Genomic DNA, 17383 nt, shown 5'->3' on the forward strand with positions numbered 1-17383 from the left:
TTTACTCAACATTGCCAATGTCTCTTTGTAAAACAATCCTTTTCTGAAAGTTCTTGTGAAATCTGTGATCTGCATCCTATGGATGCTTAATGTTTCTTCATTGATAAAGTTTGAATAATTGTAACAGAATACATATTGAAGATGGGACTAGTAAGAATTTGGGAACTTAGTAAAGTTTCTTATCTTTTGTTTTAGATAAATATTATAACAGAGAAAATATTTTTCAAACTAGTTTTCTATCTTTTTGCCTTCTCTCCCCACCCTCATTTTCACTTTCTTTTCCTCCCTGTACTTCCCCTTTTCCCTCATTCCTTATATTGATTTTTTTTAAGAGAGGAAGGGATAAAGAGATAGAAACATCTATGAGAGAAAAACTTCATTGATCCACTGGCTGACTCCTGCACACCCTTTAGTAGGGTAGAGCCCACAACCCAGTCATGTGACCTGACAGGGAATTGAACCATGACCTCCTGGTTCATAGGTTGACACTCAACCACTGAGCCACTCTGGCAGGGCTCCCTCATTCTTTATAAATGCTCATTTGATTATTTTAATCTCCACATAAATACAGAAAATAACTGTCTATAATCAAATAAGTGCCAAATCAGTAAAAGACTTAACAAGGAAATTTCCTTTCTAATTAAAATCAACCATTTCATGAGTCTTTAGAAAACTCATGACTTTGTTCTTAAGGTCTTTATTTTGACTTTATTCTTAAAGTCTTTATCAGACTGTATAGTATTATTACTCTATTATTCTCCTGTGTCAGGAATAAATAAAATTATTTTTATTGAAAACTACAATGTCAAAAAAAGTATGACAAGAAACTTAGTATTAAATCTACAATCAGTTTAGAAAATTAGAGACTGAATAGATGAACCTTTAACATTTAATTACCAAACAGAGTAAGAAGGGCAAGAATAAAAAAGTGCATATAAGATATATGAAAGGTTCAATGACAACACATAGAGAAAATGTCCAAAATTTGAGCTAGAGAGTACTAGCAAAATTTGTACAGAGAAAATATTTTTAAGCTGACAATTAAAGAAAGTATAATAGGGTTTTTCCAGGGAGAAAATTCTCTGGAAGAACATTTGTGAGGGTACCAAATGTTGCATAATTGAGAAATTATAATAGTCTGGAAGCATGGGAATAAGAGGTATGGGAGGGAAAATAAGATTTGGGGTTGAGGGAGGGAGGGTTAGATTTAAGGGAAATTATACACCATGCTAAGGGAAGTTTATTCTTGATTTCATAGGTTATTGCTCTGAAGTTATTGAACATTTATACTCAGGATAACATTGCCTTCAAACATAAAATTTATAATAATTCTCATGGCAATGTAAAATCTATCTGATGGACTAGGAAATGATTCAGAAGGTTGTCCAGAAGGTTGTTTAGAAAAATAGGCATTTCAGAAGATAGAGATGTAGCAATACTCTGAAATATTATATCTGCAAAACTTCTCATACTGAATAGTTATTGTCTAAGCTTAAATAGGAAAATATATTAATGCTTCTTTGCTCTTTCAAATATAGTTTTAAAAATTATATCTTCATTGTATTATCTCTCTTTAATAACAGAGCAACAATGTCAAGAATCTTTTGTTATGCCTCTTTGCTTTTATTATAACTAATGCTATTTTATATTTAACTATAGAGCAACAATGTCAAGAATCTTTAGTTATGCCTCTTTGCTTTTATTGTATCTGATGCTATTTTATATTTAACTAGAGGCCCTTGTAGCCCCACTTTGTCCAGAAGCTTGTCCAGAAGGTCTTTGGCTGCCTGGCCTAATTAGCATGTTATGCTTTTTATTATTATAGATAACATAGATTTTAAAGTGTCTGTCTCGAGTTTATTAATTAATACTAAAATAAAGTTCTTAGTTTAAAATCAATTGATGTTTTGGTGTGGTGCTTTTTTTTAAATAAAATCACAAATATACTCATATCTCTGTTGTGGTATATTAATAAATAATTATGCCTAGAAGTACATATCTCTAAAATTCTGGAAAGACTACTGTAAGATTTAAAACTTTTTATACTTGAAAAAATTTTTGATATACTTTTAAGTTTTATATATATACTAGGGGCCAGGTGCACTACAATCGTGCACTGCAGGAGAGGAAGTCCCTTAGCCTGGCCTGCACCCTCTCCGTCCAGAAGCCCTCAGGGAATGTCCAACTGACTGTTTAGGTCTGCTTCCTAAACTGCAGTCAGACATCCTTAGCCTAGCCACGAGAGGGGAGGGTGGTTTTGGGGGGACCAGGTCTGCAGGGGAGTACAGTTGGAGGGGACCCAGATCTGCAGGGGAGGGTAGTTTTGGGTAACAAGGCCAGCAGAGAGAGGGCAGTTGGGGGGGGGGGAACAGGCCAACAGGAGAGGGCAGTTGGGGGAGGACCAGGCATGCAGGGGAGGACACTTGGTGGGGATCCAGGCCAGCCGGGAGGGCAGTTAGGAGTGATTGGTCTGGCAGTGGAGAACAGTTGGGGGGACCTAGGCCTGCAGGGGAGGGCAGTTGGGGGGGGGGGATCAGGACAGCAGGGGAGCAGAAAATGACATAAAAGACTTCAGGAGCAAAGAAATCTAAGCTGTTTTCCCTTTTTGGGGGGAGAGAGGCAGATATGACACTCGTCTCTAATGGGAGTCTAAGTGGGAAGTTGGAAGTAGTCTCATTTGAAGCCCTTACCTACTGAAACCACAATTTTTCCCACTTGCAAACAAGCACATAAACACATAAACACACATTCATTCCAAAAGAATTCTAAACTTTAAAGATAAAAACTTTTGAAGGGACATAAATTATAATTGTCTCATTTATTCCTGAAGCTTTTTCCACTAAAAATCTTCCAATTTACATTATTTAATATGCTCCCTTCTCAACAAGTAGGATTGCTACATAATTAAAAAATAATAATTTGGAGAACTGTGTCATCTAAAAATAACTTTGCTTATTATGATTCAGACAATCTGATGTATCAAAAATATATAGATATATAATGGAAATAATAGGACAAGCTTTTATTTTTATTATTCATGGCTAATTAAATTCACAGTAGTTTTTAGAATTTTAATATCAGGTGTTTGCTTATAAACATTTCTTTATGTGCAAATTTAATTTTTAAAATTTAAAGGAAAACACTTTTCATGAATAATCCTCAAATAAAAATAAAAAAGGAAAAAATTAAGCCAAACTAATTTTTAAACTGTTTTTGAAATGTTTTAATATTTAAATACTTAAGTGTTTAAGTCAAAATAGTTTCAAAGAACATTGATAATATGGCTTTGAATATTCGAGGTCCTCAGATCTTTTAATCTTCTATTATTTTTTTCTTCTCTTTCAATTGTAACTTTCTTCAGTCATTTTTCCACATTGTGTAAATGTCCACCTTAATAAAATATTACATATACTAAATAAACATAGTTCTGTATTTAATTTTTTAAAGTGAGTGGAAGGTTCTCTATTTCATTTCCTATAAACTATAATTACTTCTGTTCACACAAATGTATTTGAAAAAACATATTTTTTAAATGTTGCTATATCATTTAAGTTTTACTCCTAGTGGATCTAAGGCTTTAAAGTAGGTTTCCCATTGGTAAACTTATATTTAATTAGCAAACATTAATGCAGCTATGTTTCTGCTCCAAATCTCAACGTAGGTTCTAGGTTAAAAACAAGCAGCAAACCAGGAAAATTGTATTTATTAAAGCATATAAACCTAACACTGACATTTATTTATTTATTTACTTCTTTATTTTAAATAGAGTGGTTTACTTCTCAATTGTAGGTTACGCTTACCTACACTACAGAATGATCTGCATAACTACTAAAAGCCTGGAACTCATAGAACATATTACAAATACATACTCAGTAACATAAAAAGTGCTTATTTATCATTATACATCATTATTCCAAACAATGATAAGAATTATTGACCTTACACAGCTTACGGGTAATTAAGAAACAATTTAGTAAACAATGGCCAAAAAAAAAAGAAGGTACTAGATGATTAGATTAGATACGTAAGTACAAGGAGCTAGGAAAATATATATCAACTCTATATAATAATATAGTCGGAGTGGAGACTGGTCAAGGAAGTATATTCCTCTAAATTTCTTTTATTTTTCAACCCCTGAAAAATAAAAAGTTAAAAGGTAATAAAGGAAAAAAATAAAGTTTGTTAAACTGTGTTGAACAATAAAATTAGAAAGCATGACACATTTTAAAGGAACTGAACAGTTTAGTGTGTCTGCATCATTACACACATGAAAGTGGGGAGGAATGAAGAGGAGCCATGACAAGAAGGATCTGGTAGGAGCCAATAAAAGGTTTAAGCAGGGAAAAGCCATTGAAAGGAATTAGGTAATGACTCATGTAACCTGATATGAGGATTAGAGAGTCACTATGTCACAATGCACAGGATGGACTTTGGCAGACAAAACTAGAAGCAAACGAAAAGATTATTGCAGTAATCTAGGGCAGTGGTCGGCAAACTGAGGCTCGCGAGCCACATGCAGCTCTTTGGCCCCTGAGTGTGGTTCTTCCACAAAATACCACGGCCTGGAAGAGTCCATTTTGAAGAAGTGGCGTTAGAAGTTTAAGTTTTAAAAATTTGGCTCTCAAAAGAAATTTTGATCGTACTGTTGATATTTGGTTCTGTTGACTAATGAGTTTGCTGACCACTGATCTAGGGTAATAGGGTGGGTATGAAGATATGAGGGTGCATTTCAGAAATATTTATGTAGTAAAATTGAAAAGATTAAATTAGTGTTTGAATATTGAGGGTGAAAAAAAAAAAAAAGGAAGAAGTTATGGTTGACTTCAAGGACTCTGGCTTAGACTGGTGTGGGGATGTTCCTGTCATTAAATTAGTGGAGATTGAGGGGCCGTGAGATGTTCAAATAGAGATGCCCAATAGGTAATCCGCTGTAATAAGATCTAGGCTAGAAATGAAGGGCTTGGGAGTTATCAATAAATTTATGGCAATTAAAATTATGGAGTTGGATGAGTTAAGACAAAAATTGTGTGTGTTAGAGAATCCATACAAACTCAGGAACAGAAGAGGAAAGAGACACAACAGAAAGAACTGAAAAAGAATGGCTGAAGAAGTAGATTGACATCCAAGAGGGTCTTGTGTAATAGATCCTGAGGTTAGTGAATATTTCTAGATGAAAACACAGGTCAAAAACGAGCAAACTTGATAGTTAAAGTGAAAGTTAAGAGGTTATCGTTGTATTTTACCAGAAGAAGCTCATTGTTTGGCATGGTAACAGCACTTTGGTAAAACAGTAGGAAAAGCAGAAGCCAAATTTTAGAACTTGAAATGTAAAGTAGGAAGAGGGGAAAAGGAAACATCACCATTCTTAGGAAGTTTGACTTATAAAAGGTGGGCAGAAACTAGAAACCACATGTGGCCGAGGGAAAGTTTTCTTGTAGTTGCTGATAGAAAAGGAAACAAGAACGAGAGATTAGAGAAGAGATTAATTTCTTGAAAAAAATTAAAATGCATGTGATTTTGACTATAGACTTGTAGATTTTATTTAGACAGAAAGAGGAATACTGCTTTGTTGGAGACAGGAGAAGAGGAAAAAGTACTAAGATGCAGACAAATATGTAGACTCAATAGTAGAAAGCTCAGGAATATACCATCCAATGTCTTCTCTTAAAAAAAAATGATTAAAAAAAAATAAACTCCTCTGTTAATGGTGACTAAGAGATGCAGGGAGAGCATCACTGAGGGGATAAAAGAATAATTTCTGTCTGAAACAGTCACTCTCATGAATGGGAGATGCTATGGAAATACCGTTTGAGTGAACCAAGGCAGAACCAAGTACTCAGTTGAGTCTGATTGTTTGTATTTATGGTGACACAAATTGACATCAGTATCATCAATATTACCAAAAATTTTGTGTAGAAACAAAGTGTTTTTACAAAAATTCATAAATAAAGAATATTTGTGAACATTTTTTAATGGGAAGCATACCTGTGATCAATTTAGAGACCCTTGTCTGAAGAAATCACATTTTGACAAATATGGTAATTTTGAGTGTGGCATGTTTCAGAAAAAACACCCTTCTTGGTTATCACAGCACAAGCATTGTCTTCATCCTTGCTCTTGACTTCACATCTGCAAAGGAAAAGGCACATTGTCCTCACTCTGCTGAAAGCACAATTGTGTGTCTTTTGTGTGTTTTCTCTCTTCTTAGAAAGAAAGTACTATTCTCCAAGCTGGAGGTCTAAGACATTGTAATATTCAGACAAGAAATGCACAGTAAACAAAGACTTATTCAATGAAAAAAAAATTGCTCCAAATAGCTTTTTAACTCAAATAGAAATACTACGTGGAATAAAAATTATAAATAGAAATACTACGTGGAATAAAAATGCGAATAGGAAAGACTGGCTTCCAAATGCCATTTGATTATTGAATTCTAATATCTTATTTCCTTAGAATTTGTAATTATTAGAATCCTTCTAATAAAAATGAGGATTAGCCGAAACTGGTTTGGCTCAGTGGATAGAGCGTCGGCTTGGGGACTGAAGGGTCCCGGGTTCGATTCCGGTCAAGGGCATGTACCTTGGTTGTGGGCACATCCCCAGTAGGGGGTGTGCAAGAGGCAGCTGATCAATGACTCTCTCTCACTGATGTTTCTAACTCTCTATCCCTCTCTCTTCCTCTCTGTGAAAAATCAATAAAATATATTTTTAAAAAAATGAGGATTATTCTATAACCTTTAAGAAACACTTTATAAGGATTTAAATGTAGACAATTGTATATTGACTACAATTTCTATCTATACCTCTAGTGTTCTAGGTAAACTAAAAGAAAATGCAAACATGAAAATAAATTATTTTAGAAGCCTTCATTTCTCTAAGGAAAATTTCCTACACACACACATCAACAAATATCAAAGTCTGCAATCTATAAGAACAAGTTATCTATCTAGTGTAGGGGTGTCGAACTCAATCAGAGAAGGGGCCAAAATCTAAAATCCAGCCTAAATCGCGGGCCGAATGGTTTAATGAACAGTCATAAACTGACAATGTCCTAAACTGACAGCGGAGTGCAGTGATGACAGCGTGGTGCGGGCCACATTGCAAGGCCCGGCCGGCCGGATTTGGCCCGCAGGCCTTGTGTTTGACACATGTGATCTAGAGTTTAAGAAAGCCCCCAGCAGGGATTGGCTGCTGAGCTTTTCTAGTTCTCCATGGTATTCAAATGTCAGACACTCACAACTGTGGATTTAATGGGGTCCCATCCAGCCAGGTCCATGTCTTCTGTGGATATGTAATGTTCAATCCGATCCAAAAGTAGATTCCATCTTGTATACTATTTTGTATGAAAGCCTGTGAAACGGGATACAGAGGAAATTAGGTGAGAATACCTATTAAAATAGCCTCTTCTACTTTTTTCCATCTTTAAGAGGTTTTTATATTTCTCTCTCTAACCAGGAAAATCTTAAGAGAGTTAAAAAGATGATTTCTACATGTGTAGGCAAGTAAATCAGTGTGGAAAGAAATTCAAAATATGTGACTTTATGTGAAAGCGTACACTGCTTAAAGAATTCATGAGGATGGTGATATAAGCAGCAACTGATGAAAGGGTGCAAAGAGGATGTGAAGCAGAACTGGGGAATGAACAAGTCTGTTCAAAGGAGCAAGAACTATACATGGATTGCTCTGACTACCAATGTTCAGACTTGTAGAAAACTGAGGCTTATGATGAACTTCACATAAATGAAACAAAAGAGCCCTCTATTTCCTACCCAACATAGTAGGATATTGCCAAATATTTGTAATGCTTTTGATGAGTACCTCAAAGAGATCCTACCTTTCTCTCCAGGAAGGATGGCATGGATATCCTAGCTTTGTGATTTACTTAAGGAGTGAAGTAGACAAGTTTATAAAAACTGTCAAGTTCTGCATATTCTTATGAAAATGAGGAAAATACCGTCGCCTATGTCATAGGTTACTGTGAGCACTAAGTTATATAACATTTGTAATGTGTCCACCACAGTTCCTGCCACATGAATGGAATTCAATAAATGGCTATAACTATTAGTCTGTAAATTCCTGGATTCTAAAATGTACCTATTTCTCCCAGTTTTCATTTTTTTAATTTTTTTTCTCTTCCATAGTATATTTTTTCATTCATAGTAAATTAGCTCTTACCAGTTCAGCCTTGTCTTGGATGATCAAGAGGTGTGATTTCATTCTTAAGCAGAACTGTTGGCTATCAGTCCATGAATTAAAAGTTTTAAAAAAATTATAGCACTTCCCTTTCTCCTGCACCCAGTCATTAGGACATACGTTTAGTCTGGGGCCTCCTGAAATAAAAACATAAGAAGAAGTAGGAATGAAAGAAAACAAGGTGTGAATATCAAAGAGTTTTTGCACTAATTTTGTAAACTGTTTTCTTAAAGTTAACTATTTGTCCCACTTTTAAGAAATGAACTCCCTCTCTACTGATTAATAGTCTTTAGAAGAGATACATGCAATAAATAGTCAGTTATTATTTATTGAGCTATTACTACATCAAGTAATTCTCTGAATTTTTATGGGCATGAATACATAAAATGTTTATTTCCTATAAGAAACTTATAAAATCCATGAAATGATTAACTCCATGTTCCTCATTTTGTAAATAAAGATACCATGATTAAGTTAAGTTAAATGTAAACTGGGAAACTAAAGGCTGAGTGGCTTACTCAAAGTTATATAACTAATCATTGGTGGACATAGCGGAATTTAAAGTAAAACAGAGAGCTTGAATGGCATTAAAAGAAAACTACTATGGAAAAAGAAAATCATTGTCAGAGTCCTTTTTAACTGCAGAAGAATGTATTTCGTAACACACTGTATTAGCGAATTTGTAAGACAAATTGTTCAACAAGACCCACTATCTATATGCCTCAATGGCCACCAGACTTATCTCTGTAAAAAGGAAAAATGTGGAATAGGTATTAAAATAAATCTATATTCAGCAATGAGTTTATAAGTTTCACCATCACTAACAGACGCTGTCACAAACTTTCTGCAGTTTGTACTTCTAAAAACAAACAAACACTTGCCTTTCCTAAGGAAAGAAGCTTTGCCCGCACAAGTCATTTCTTCCCCTCCTTTTCTTCTCCTAAATCAGGTATATAAGCCTTTAACTTCAAGCATTTTGAGCTAGCTACTTCTTTTGTTAGTTCCAGTATGCACATAAACAAACATTTTTCTCCTGTTAATTGTTCCTTTGTCAGTTTAATTCACAGTCCCCCGAGTTTAAACTTTAGAGGGTACAGGGAAAGTTTTTTCTCTCCTACAATATAATGAAATAAAATTACTTACTTGTGAAATTTGCATTACCTGCTTGTTTCCTGGGAAGAGAATTCATACAATCGCATTCTCTGGTTCCATTTTCACTAACAAACATTTCCATATTGTGGCTATCATGGAAGGAACGTAAGTTTGGGTGGCATACTAAGAAATAAGAAGAAAAAAAATGACACTAATTAGATTTCTTTAATTATAAGACTATGGCTTTTAATTACCCACGAAAATGAAACTACAAGTGACTGCATAAACGTCTGGTTGAAAGAAAGTTTGTTTATAGTATTTCAACCCTCTAATTTAACAAAGGATTGATCATTTAGAGATAGATTTCTACTTGTAAAAAAGTAAGTAGAAACAAAACAAAAACAAATGTTCTAAATAAAATTAAAATATATTTAAATTTGCATCTGTTTACTCTGATAGGTTAGAATTCTTTGTGATCTTGAACTAATTATGAAGCCACTCTGTTTCTTAGTACTTTCATATATAAAAGGGGGAATGCCTAACAAACAGACTTGCTGTAAGACTAAAAGAAAATATATAAAGCTGAAACCAGTTTGGCTCAGTGGATAGAGTGTTGGTCTGCGGGCTGAAAGGTCCCAGGTTCGATTCTGGTCAAGGGCATGTACATTGGTTGCGGGGACATCCCCAATAGGGGATGTGCAGGAAGCATCTGGTCAATGTTTCTCTCTCATCAATGTTTCTAGCTCTCTATCCCTCTCCCTTCCTCTCTGTAAAAAATCAATAAAATATATTTTTAAAAAAGAAAATATATATAAAATGTGTACCCCAACCCCTAACATGAATAAAATCATAACAAATAGAAACAATAACAGATATAATTATCCATAGCTCTTATTCAGTAGAACTCATCTTAGAAAATATCTTTTTTTTTATTGAATTTATTAGGGTGACATTGGTTAATAAAATTATGTAAGTTTTAGGGGGTACAATTCTATAACACATTATCTGTATAGTAGAGGCCCGATACATAAAATGTCTGCACAGGTGGGGTCCCTAGGTCTGGCCTACAGGTTCCCTGTCTCCCTGCCTCTCCCCTCATCCTTCCCTTGCTGCCTATGTCCACTGCCACCTCCCCCCACCCCCTAGTTACCCGTCACAGCCCAGGGTCTGGCCCTGATCAGGCAATCGGGGCCTACCAGCTGGGGGGAAGAACCAGGAGGTTGGCTGTCAAGGGCCTGATTTGACAATCAGGGCCTGCAGACTGGGGGCAGCTCCTGTGTTGAGCATCTGCCCCCCTGGTGGTCAGAGCTCATATAGCGATCGGTCGTTCCAGTTGTTCCGGTTGTTTCATCATAACAGTTGCTTGGGCTTTTATATACGTAGATTGTATTGTGTGTTCACCATCCAAGTCAAGTTTCCTTCCATCACCATTTTCCTCCCCTTTACCCCCTCCTACCTCCTCACACCCTTTTCCCTCTGATAATCACTATACTGTTGTCTGCCTGTCAGGGTTTTGTTTGTTTGTTTGTTTTGTTTTGTTTTGTTTGCATTTATTTTTTTGCTTAATGCATTCACCTTTATCACTAGCCTCCCCACTCCTTCCCTTCTGACAGCTGTCAGTTTATTCCCTGTATTTATGAGTGTCTATATATGTTGTTAGTTTATTTTGCTCATTAGATTCCACAGATAATTGAATTCATATGGTATTTGTCCTTCCCTGACTGGCTTATCTCACTTAACATAATATTATCCAGGTCCATCCATGCTGTCCCAAATGGTGACATTTCTTTTTTACAACTGAGTAGCAGTCTGCTATGTAAATGTACCACCACATTTTAATCCACTTATCTACTGATGGACACTTGGGTTGCTTCCCTTATCTAATTATAAATAACTAGTAGCCCCATGCACAAATCCATGTGCAAGTAGCTCTCTGTGGGGCCTGGCTGCTCAGTGCCCCCTGCCCAGAGGCTCTCCGAGGCCCAGAGGCCTCTCGATTTTATCTATTATATAGTCTTGGTTCTGGCATTTGCATGCCTGGTGTAGCAGGAATGAGAAGAAAATACCTCATTCATTTGTGAAGTGCCCAGAGTGGCTGTGCCTGCATGAGTTGTGTCTTCTGGATTTTCCCAAGTGGAGTTCTGTGCATCTCCTTGGGCCTCCAGCACTTGCTAGCTTGCACACCTCTTTTCCTCCCATTAAAATGAGTAAGTCACGAGGATGACATGCTCCTGTCAGCACTCACTCAGGTAGATTGAGGGAGTGCTAACAGGAACTCATCCGCAGCCGGTCGAAGAATGCTTGCCTCATTGCTGCAGTGACAAAGCAAGCATTCCACCAGGCTGCTCATGCTGCCCACTCTTAGTGGCTGACTACCCACACACACACACACACACACACACACACACACACACACCCCGAACTAGGGGACTCTAGTTGTTCTGAGGGGACTGAGTGCCGCCATCTTATGGCTATGGATGCTGCCATCTTTGTGATGGAGTGATGGTTAATTTGCATATTTCCCTTTTATTAGATAGGATGCTGCAATGAACATAAAGATGCATTTATTCTTTCAAATAAGTTTTTCAGGTTTCTTCGGATATATTCCCAGAAGTGGAATCACTGGGTCATAAGGCAGTTCCATTTTTTACTTTTTTAGGTAACTCCGTTCTGCTTTCCACAGTGGTTGTACCAATCTCCACTCCCACCAGCAGTGCATGAGGGTTTCCTTTTCTCAACATCCTCACCCACACTTGTTTGTTTATTTATTGGTGATAGTCATTTTGACAGGTATGAGATGATGTTTCATTATGGGTTTAATTTGCATTTCTCTGGTGATTAATGATGTTGAACATCTTTTCAAATGTCATATCTCCTCTTGAGAAACATGTTTATTTAGGTTCTTTGCTTTTAACTTTTTAAACTTTTTAAATTTTTTAACTTTTTACAAATTTTTCATTACAGTTTACCCCCTCTGTGCCCTTTCCCACTTTCACACCTCCTCCATCTCCCCAGACTCCCTGCACAATCACCCCACTGTCGTCCATGTCCATGATTTCTCTTTCATTTTTTTCTTTTTTGCTCAATCTCCCTATGCCCCCACACCTCTACCCTCACTAGAGCTTGATAATGTTCCTGGAGAACATTATTATGATATATTAAATAAACCAGTTATGAAAAGACAAGTACCATATGGTTTTAAATAATATTTAAATAATATTCAGAATTTAATGAGCAAACTGAACTACCAAGCAAAATAGAGACAGACTAATAAAAAGAGAGCAGGCAGGCAGCTTTGCCCATTTTTAAATATATTATTAGTTTTGTTTGGATATTGAATTGTATAAGTTCTTTGCAAATTTTGGTTATTAACCCCTTATGAGATGTATCATTGGTGAATATGTTTTCCTATTCAGTAGGTTAACTTTTCATTTTGTTGATGATTTCTTTTGCTGTGCAAAAACATTTTAGTTTGATGTAGTCCAATTTGTTTATTTTTTCTTTCTTTTCCCTTGCCCAAGGAGATATATTAGAAAAAAATATTGCTATGAGAAATGTCTGAGATTTTACTGCCTATGCTTCCTTCTAGGATTTTTTATGTTTTCAAGTCTAACATTTAAGTCTTTAATCCATTTTGAATTTATTATATATGGTATAAGGAGGTAGTACAAGGAGGTGGTCTATACCATAAAATGTTTCATGTGTACTTGAAAAGAACATACATTCTGCTGGTTTGGCATAAAATACTCTGAAGATATCAATTAAATACATTTGATATAGCATGACAGTTAAAGATGCTATTTCCTTTTTCTTTTGTTGTTATTGTTTTTTTGTTGTTGTTTTTTTCCTGTCTAAAAGATCTATCCATTGATGTCATTGGGATATGCAAGTCTCCTACTATGACTGTATTACTGTCAATCTTCCTCTTTATGTCTATCAAGATTTTCATTTACATTTGCATGAGATATCTTTTCCATCCCTTTACTTTTAGTATGTGTGTATCCTTCATTCTGAGGTGTTTCTGTAGACCACATGTGTAGGTCTTATTTCTTATTCATCCCACTAACCTATGCACTATGATTGGGACACTTGAGCTGTTTACATTTAAAGTGATTATTGAAAGGTATAGATTTATTGCCTCCTCTTCTTCTCCTTCTCCTTCTCTTTCCCCTCCTCCTCCTTCTTCTCCTTCTCCTCCTCTTCTTCAATCAGACCTTTTAATATTTCTTCTAATGCTTGTTCAATGGCATCAAACTCCTTAAGTTTCTCTTGTGAGTCTTTGTTTTTCCTTCAATTTTAAATGATAGTCTTGATGGGTAAAGTAGTCTTGGTTATAGATCCCCAGTTTTCAGATTTTGAATATTTTATGTCAATACCTTCTGGCCTGAATTGTTTCTGCTGAGTAATTAGCTGGCAGTCTTATGTCAGCTCTCTTATACGTAACTAACTGCCATTCTTCTGCTGCTTTTAAGATCTTCTCTTTGTCTTTAGCCTTTGCCATTTTAATTATGATATGTTTTGATGTGGGCCTCTTTGGATTCATCTTTTTTGAAACTGCACTTCCTGAACTTGTGTGTCCTTTTCCTTCATCAGGTTAGGGAAGTTTTCAGTCATTATTTCTTCAAATAGGTTCACAAATCCTTGCTCACTCTCATCTTCTTCTGGTACCTCTATGATACAGATGTTCATTTAGCTCATGTTGTCACAAATGTTCCTTAAGCTATTGTAATTTTTTTTTCTTTCTTCCTTCTTTCCTTCCTTCCTTCCTTCCTTCCTTCGTTCCTTCCTTCCTTCCTTCCTTCCTTCCTTCCTTCCTTCCTTCCTTCCTTCCTCCTTTCTTTCTTTCTTCTGCTTTGATTGGGTGTTTATTTCTACCTTGTCTTCCAAATTGCTGATTCAATTCTTTGCTTAACCTGTTAACCAAGCGAGAGCTATAAATACGTCAAACATAAACACTATTGGGAATGGGTAGGACATATGAATACGTCCTTGAAATATATGTTGCGCCCTGACAGGGACGGTATATATTTTTTGTAATCTTTATAATTGTTTGTAAAATTTATAATTTTTTAATTCGATGTTTCCATTTTTTTGTTGGTATTCTTTTCTATTTGTTTGTAATTTTGTATTTTCCTTTGTGCTTTATATATAAATAAACAAAAAAATATATATTTCATTTATTTTAATTAAGTACAAATAAAAATAAAAATAATATAAAATTACGTCCGCTGGGCATGATGTACTGACACGTCCTAGTGAAAGAGTATGTGCCCATTGTATGTTGCGTAATTAAAAAGGGAACTCCCTGGTTAACAGGTTAATCCAACCTACTGTTTATTCCTTCTGATGTATTTCTTATTTCAGATATTGTAGTCTTCATTTCTGATCAGTTCTTTTTATAGTTTCTATGCTGTTTTTCATGTAGTTCTAAAAGTTCCTTTTATTTGTCACTAAGTTTGTTAAGCATCCTTTAAATCATTCTTTTGAACTCTATTTCTGATTATTTGTTGCTTCCATTTCACTAAGCTCCTTTTCTGGAGATTTCTCCTGCCCTTTCATGTGTGCCATGTTTCTTTGCCTTCCTATTTCACCTGCTTCTTTGTGTTTGTTTCTATGTGTTAGCTAGAGATGCAATGACTTCCAGTCTTGGTTGGATGACTTTATGTGGTAGGTGTCCTGTAGGACCCTGTGAAACAGTCTCCTTGATCACCTGCACTGAGTGCTCCCAGCCTGACCCTTGTTGGAACAGATATTAGATTTCACTTGGTCTTAAATTTTCAAGCCACTTGTAAATTAAGTCACTTGTAGAGTCAAAAAAATTTTTTACACTTGCTTATAGCCAAAAGGTTAAAAAAAAAAAAAATTAAGGGGCCAAAATCATCTTTCATAGAACTAAGTAATTTTACCAAAATATAAAAATTCTCAGCCTAGCTGGTGTAGATTAGTGGTTGAATATTGACCCAGGAACCAGGATGTCACTGGTTCAATTCCCAGTCAAGGCACATGCCTGAGTTTTTGTCTTAATTCCCCATTAGGGTATGCAGACTGCAGCTGATCAGTGATGTTTTTCTCTGATCAATGTTTCTATCTCTCTATTTCTTGCCCTTCTTCTTGCTCTAAAAATAAATTAAAAAAATTTTTTTTGAAAAAAAAAAAACTTCAGTTCATAGTTTTGTCTGTCAAGCCCACAATATTTACCAATTACTAAGTAAAGTTAGGAGTATAATAGATTTTATAAATTAGTTTTATGGCCTCCTATATATAGGGAAAAACTAATAATTATTAATAAAATAATCAACTGTGACATTTATTACCAACATAACTAAAATAATGATGAAAAAATCACCATGCAAATGTGAAAAATTAGTCTGAAAAAGTTAGAGAAATAAAGGTAAATACCAAAGAAAACTTGTTGATCTCTGTAGTTGAATACATAGCTTTCAATTTACTTACCCCAAATAATTAGTCCTATCACTGTAGCAATGAGAATAAGCAGTGCAATGCTGAACAGTCTCAGAGCAGTCTGATGCCACTTTGGACATTCAGGATAATCTGTAATGAATAATTTTTTTTCTGAAATATTCTGACATTTAAAATGAACTTGAAAATGTTTCCTAGAAATGAAAATTCTGATGGTACACATTGTCTGAAGGTTGGGGAAGAAATCTACAATCTTTATTTAAGTTTCCTTGACATGAACACATATTTAATTATCTTTAATGAATAGGATTTATTGATTTTGAAATAAAAGGTCAATATACTTTATTTAAAAAATATTCTTCTTATGTTAACACTTCTGTACCACTGGTACAACAATCAAATGGGTGGATATTAGCTGATCAATTGGTTAGTCAAACCATTTCTACTAAAATTTTTCATTTATCTTCATTTGTATCTTGATTGGATTACACAAATAATATTCATGGGGTTAAGGCACAGAAAGGTGAAATGTAAGTACAATAGTACCAAAATAATTGAATAATAGTAAAAATGAATGTCTAATGGGGAAACATAAGAAAAATTGAATATTGTAGCCATCTTCCAAATGTTGTTTGAAATAAAGTTGTATATTTATATCAATTCATAAAACAAAAATAGGATGATAATCTTTATAATTATATATTTTGCTTCAATAAAATAAACATTAAACACCTTCACAATCTTCAACACAGGTCAAGTCAAATCTGATCTATTACATTCCATTTAATAGTATTTATAAACATATAACTATATGCCAGGAACTGTGTTAGATATAAGCATTATCCACCTACTTTAGAACAGATACATCTATGTAAACATGTTATTTCAAAATAAGATAACAAATTTTCTGAATAGACTCTAGTTCAAATTCTTAAAAGTTCTCATTAAAAACCTAGGATTAAAAGACCCATAAAGTATCCTAGCTCTATAATCTGTGGTCTAAAGGAGAGTTATAGATTCCTACCTTTGCATGTCCACTTTTGTTGGCAATGATAAGGATGTTTCCTTGGGTTCTGAATCGTTGATCGTTCTGTGTTTTGCTCCTTTCCAAACATCCTATAAATAGAATAATCCATCCTTGAATTTGATGGAAAGAGAGACATCACCTATTCCAAAGCAGAGTTCCTGTGTAAGAACCATGGCATTGAACAAACCCTAAGCCTATATGTGAAATTACAAAGGATGTGGTTAAAGGGTGTGGAAAATACCTTTCTTTTTTATTTTTTTTAACTTTCACGGAGCTTTGATTACTCATTTTACATTTAAACACTTGACCAAAGATAAGATATTCATCTAATCATTTGATTGCAAGGCTCCTTAACTGAGGGTAGGGGGGGGGGGAGATTCAATATAAATACTTAGTTTGACATGCATTATTAGAAGCAAAGCTAGGATGAAATCTATTAGTTAATGTGACATGACTAAAAAAAATACTCCAGATAACCTTGATCTGAATGTGTTCTTTCCATGTCCATACAATGAAGAGCTTTTCCTGATTGCCAGTTTTCCATACAATAGGCAAGTAAATCTTGTAACACCAGACAGAAGTCATTACAGCTTACAAACGTCACAGCAAGCTGGCCTCTTTCAACAGGCAGAGAGCAACTCCGCATTCGAAA

The 17383-nt window shown here is 35.1% G+C and overlaps 1 protein-coding gene across 1 annotated transcript; it reads right to left on the reverse strand.

Moving 5' to 3' along the window:
* Positions 1-3300: 3300 nt before the first annotated feature.
* LOC311619766 (killer cell lectin-like receptor subfamily F member 1) lies at positions 3301-16867 on the reverse strand (the record flags this gene model as incomplete). Its single annotated transcript, XM_084878290.1, has 7 exons — positions 3301-3390; positions 5986-6129; positions 7237-7349; positions 8175-8329; positions 9354-9467; positions 15738-15836; positions 16729-16867. The coding sequence occupies 6 exons, from the start codon at positions 16865-16867 to the stop codon at positions 5997-5999; spliced, it is 753 nt and encodes a 250-aa protein (XP_084734416.1). The 3' UTR covers positions 3301-3390; positions 5986-5996.
* Between the last annotated feature and the right edge of the window lie 516 nt (positions 16868-17383).

Source organism: Pipistrellus hanaki, assembly GCF_964339955.1.
Source record: "Pipistrellus hanaki genome assembly, chromosome: 3".
Classification (NCBI taxonomy): domain Eukaryota; kingdom Metazoa; phylum Chordata; class Mammalia; order Chiroptera; family Vespertilionidae; genus Pipistrellus; species Pipistrellus hanaki.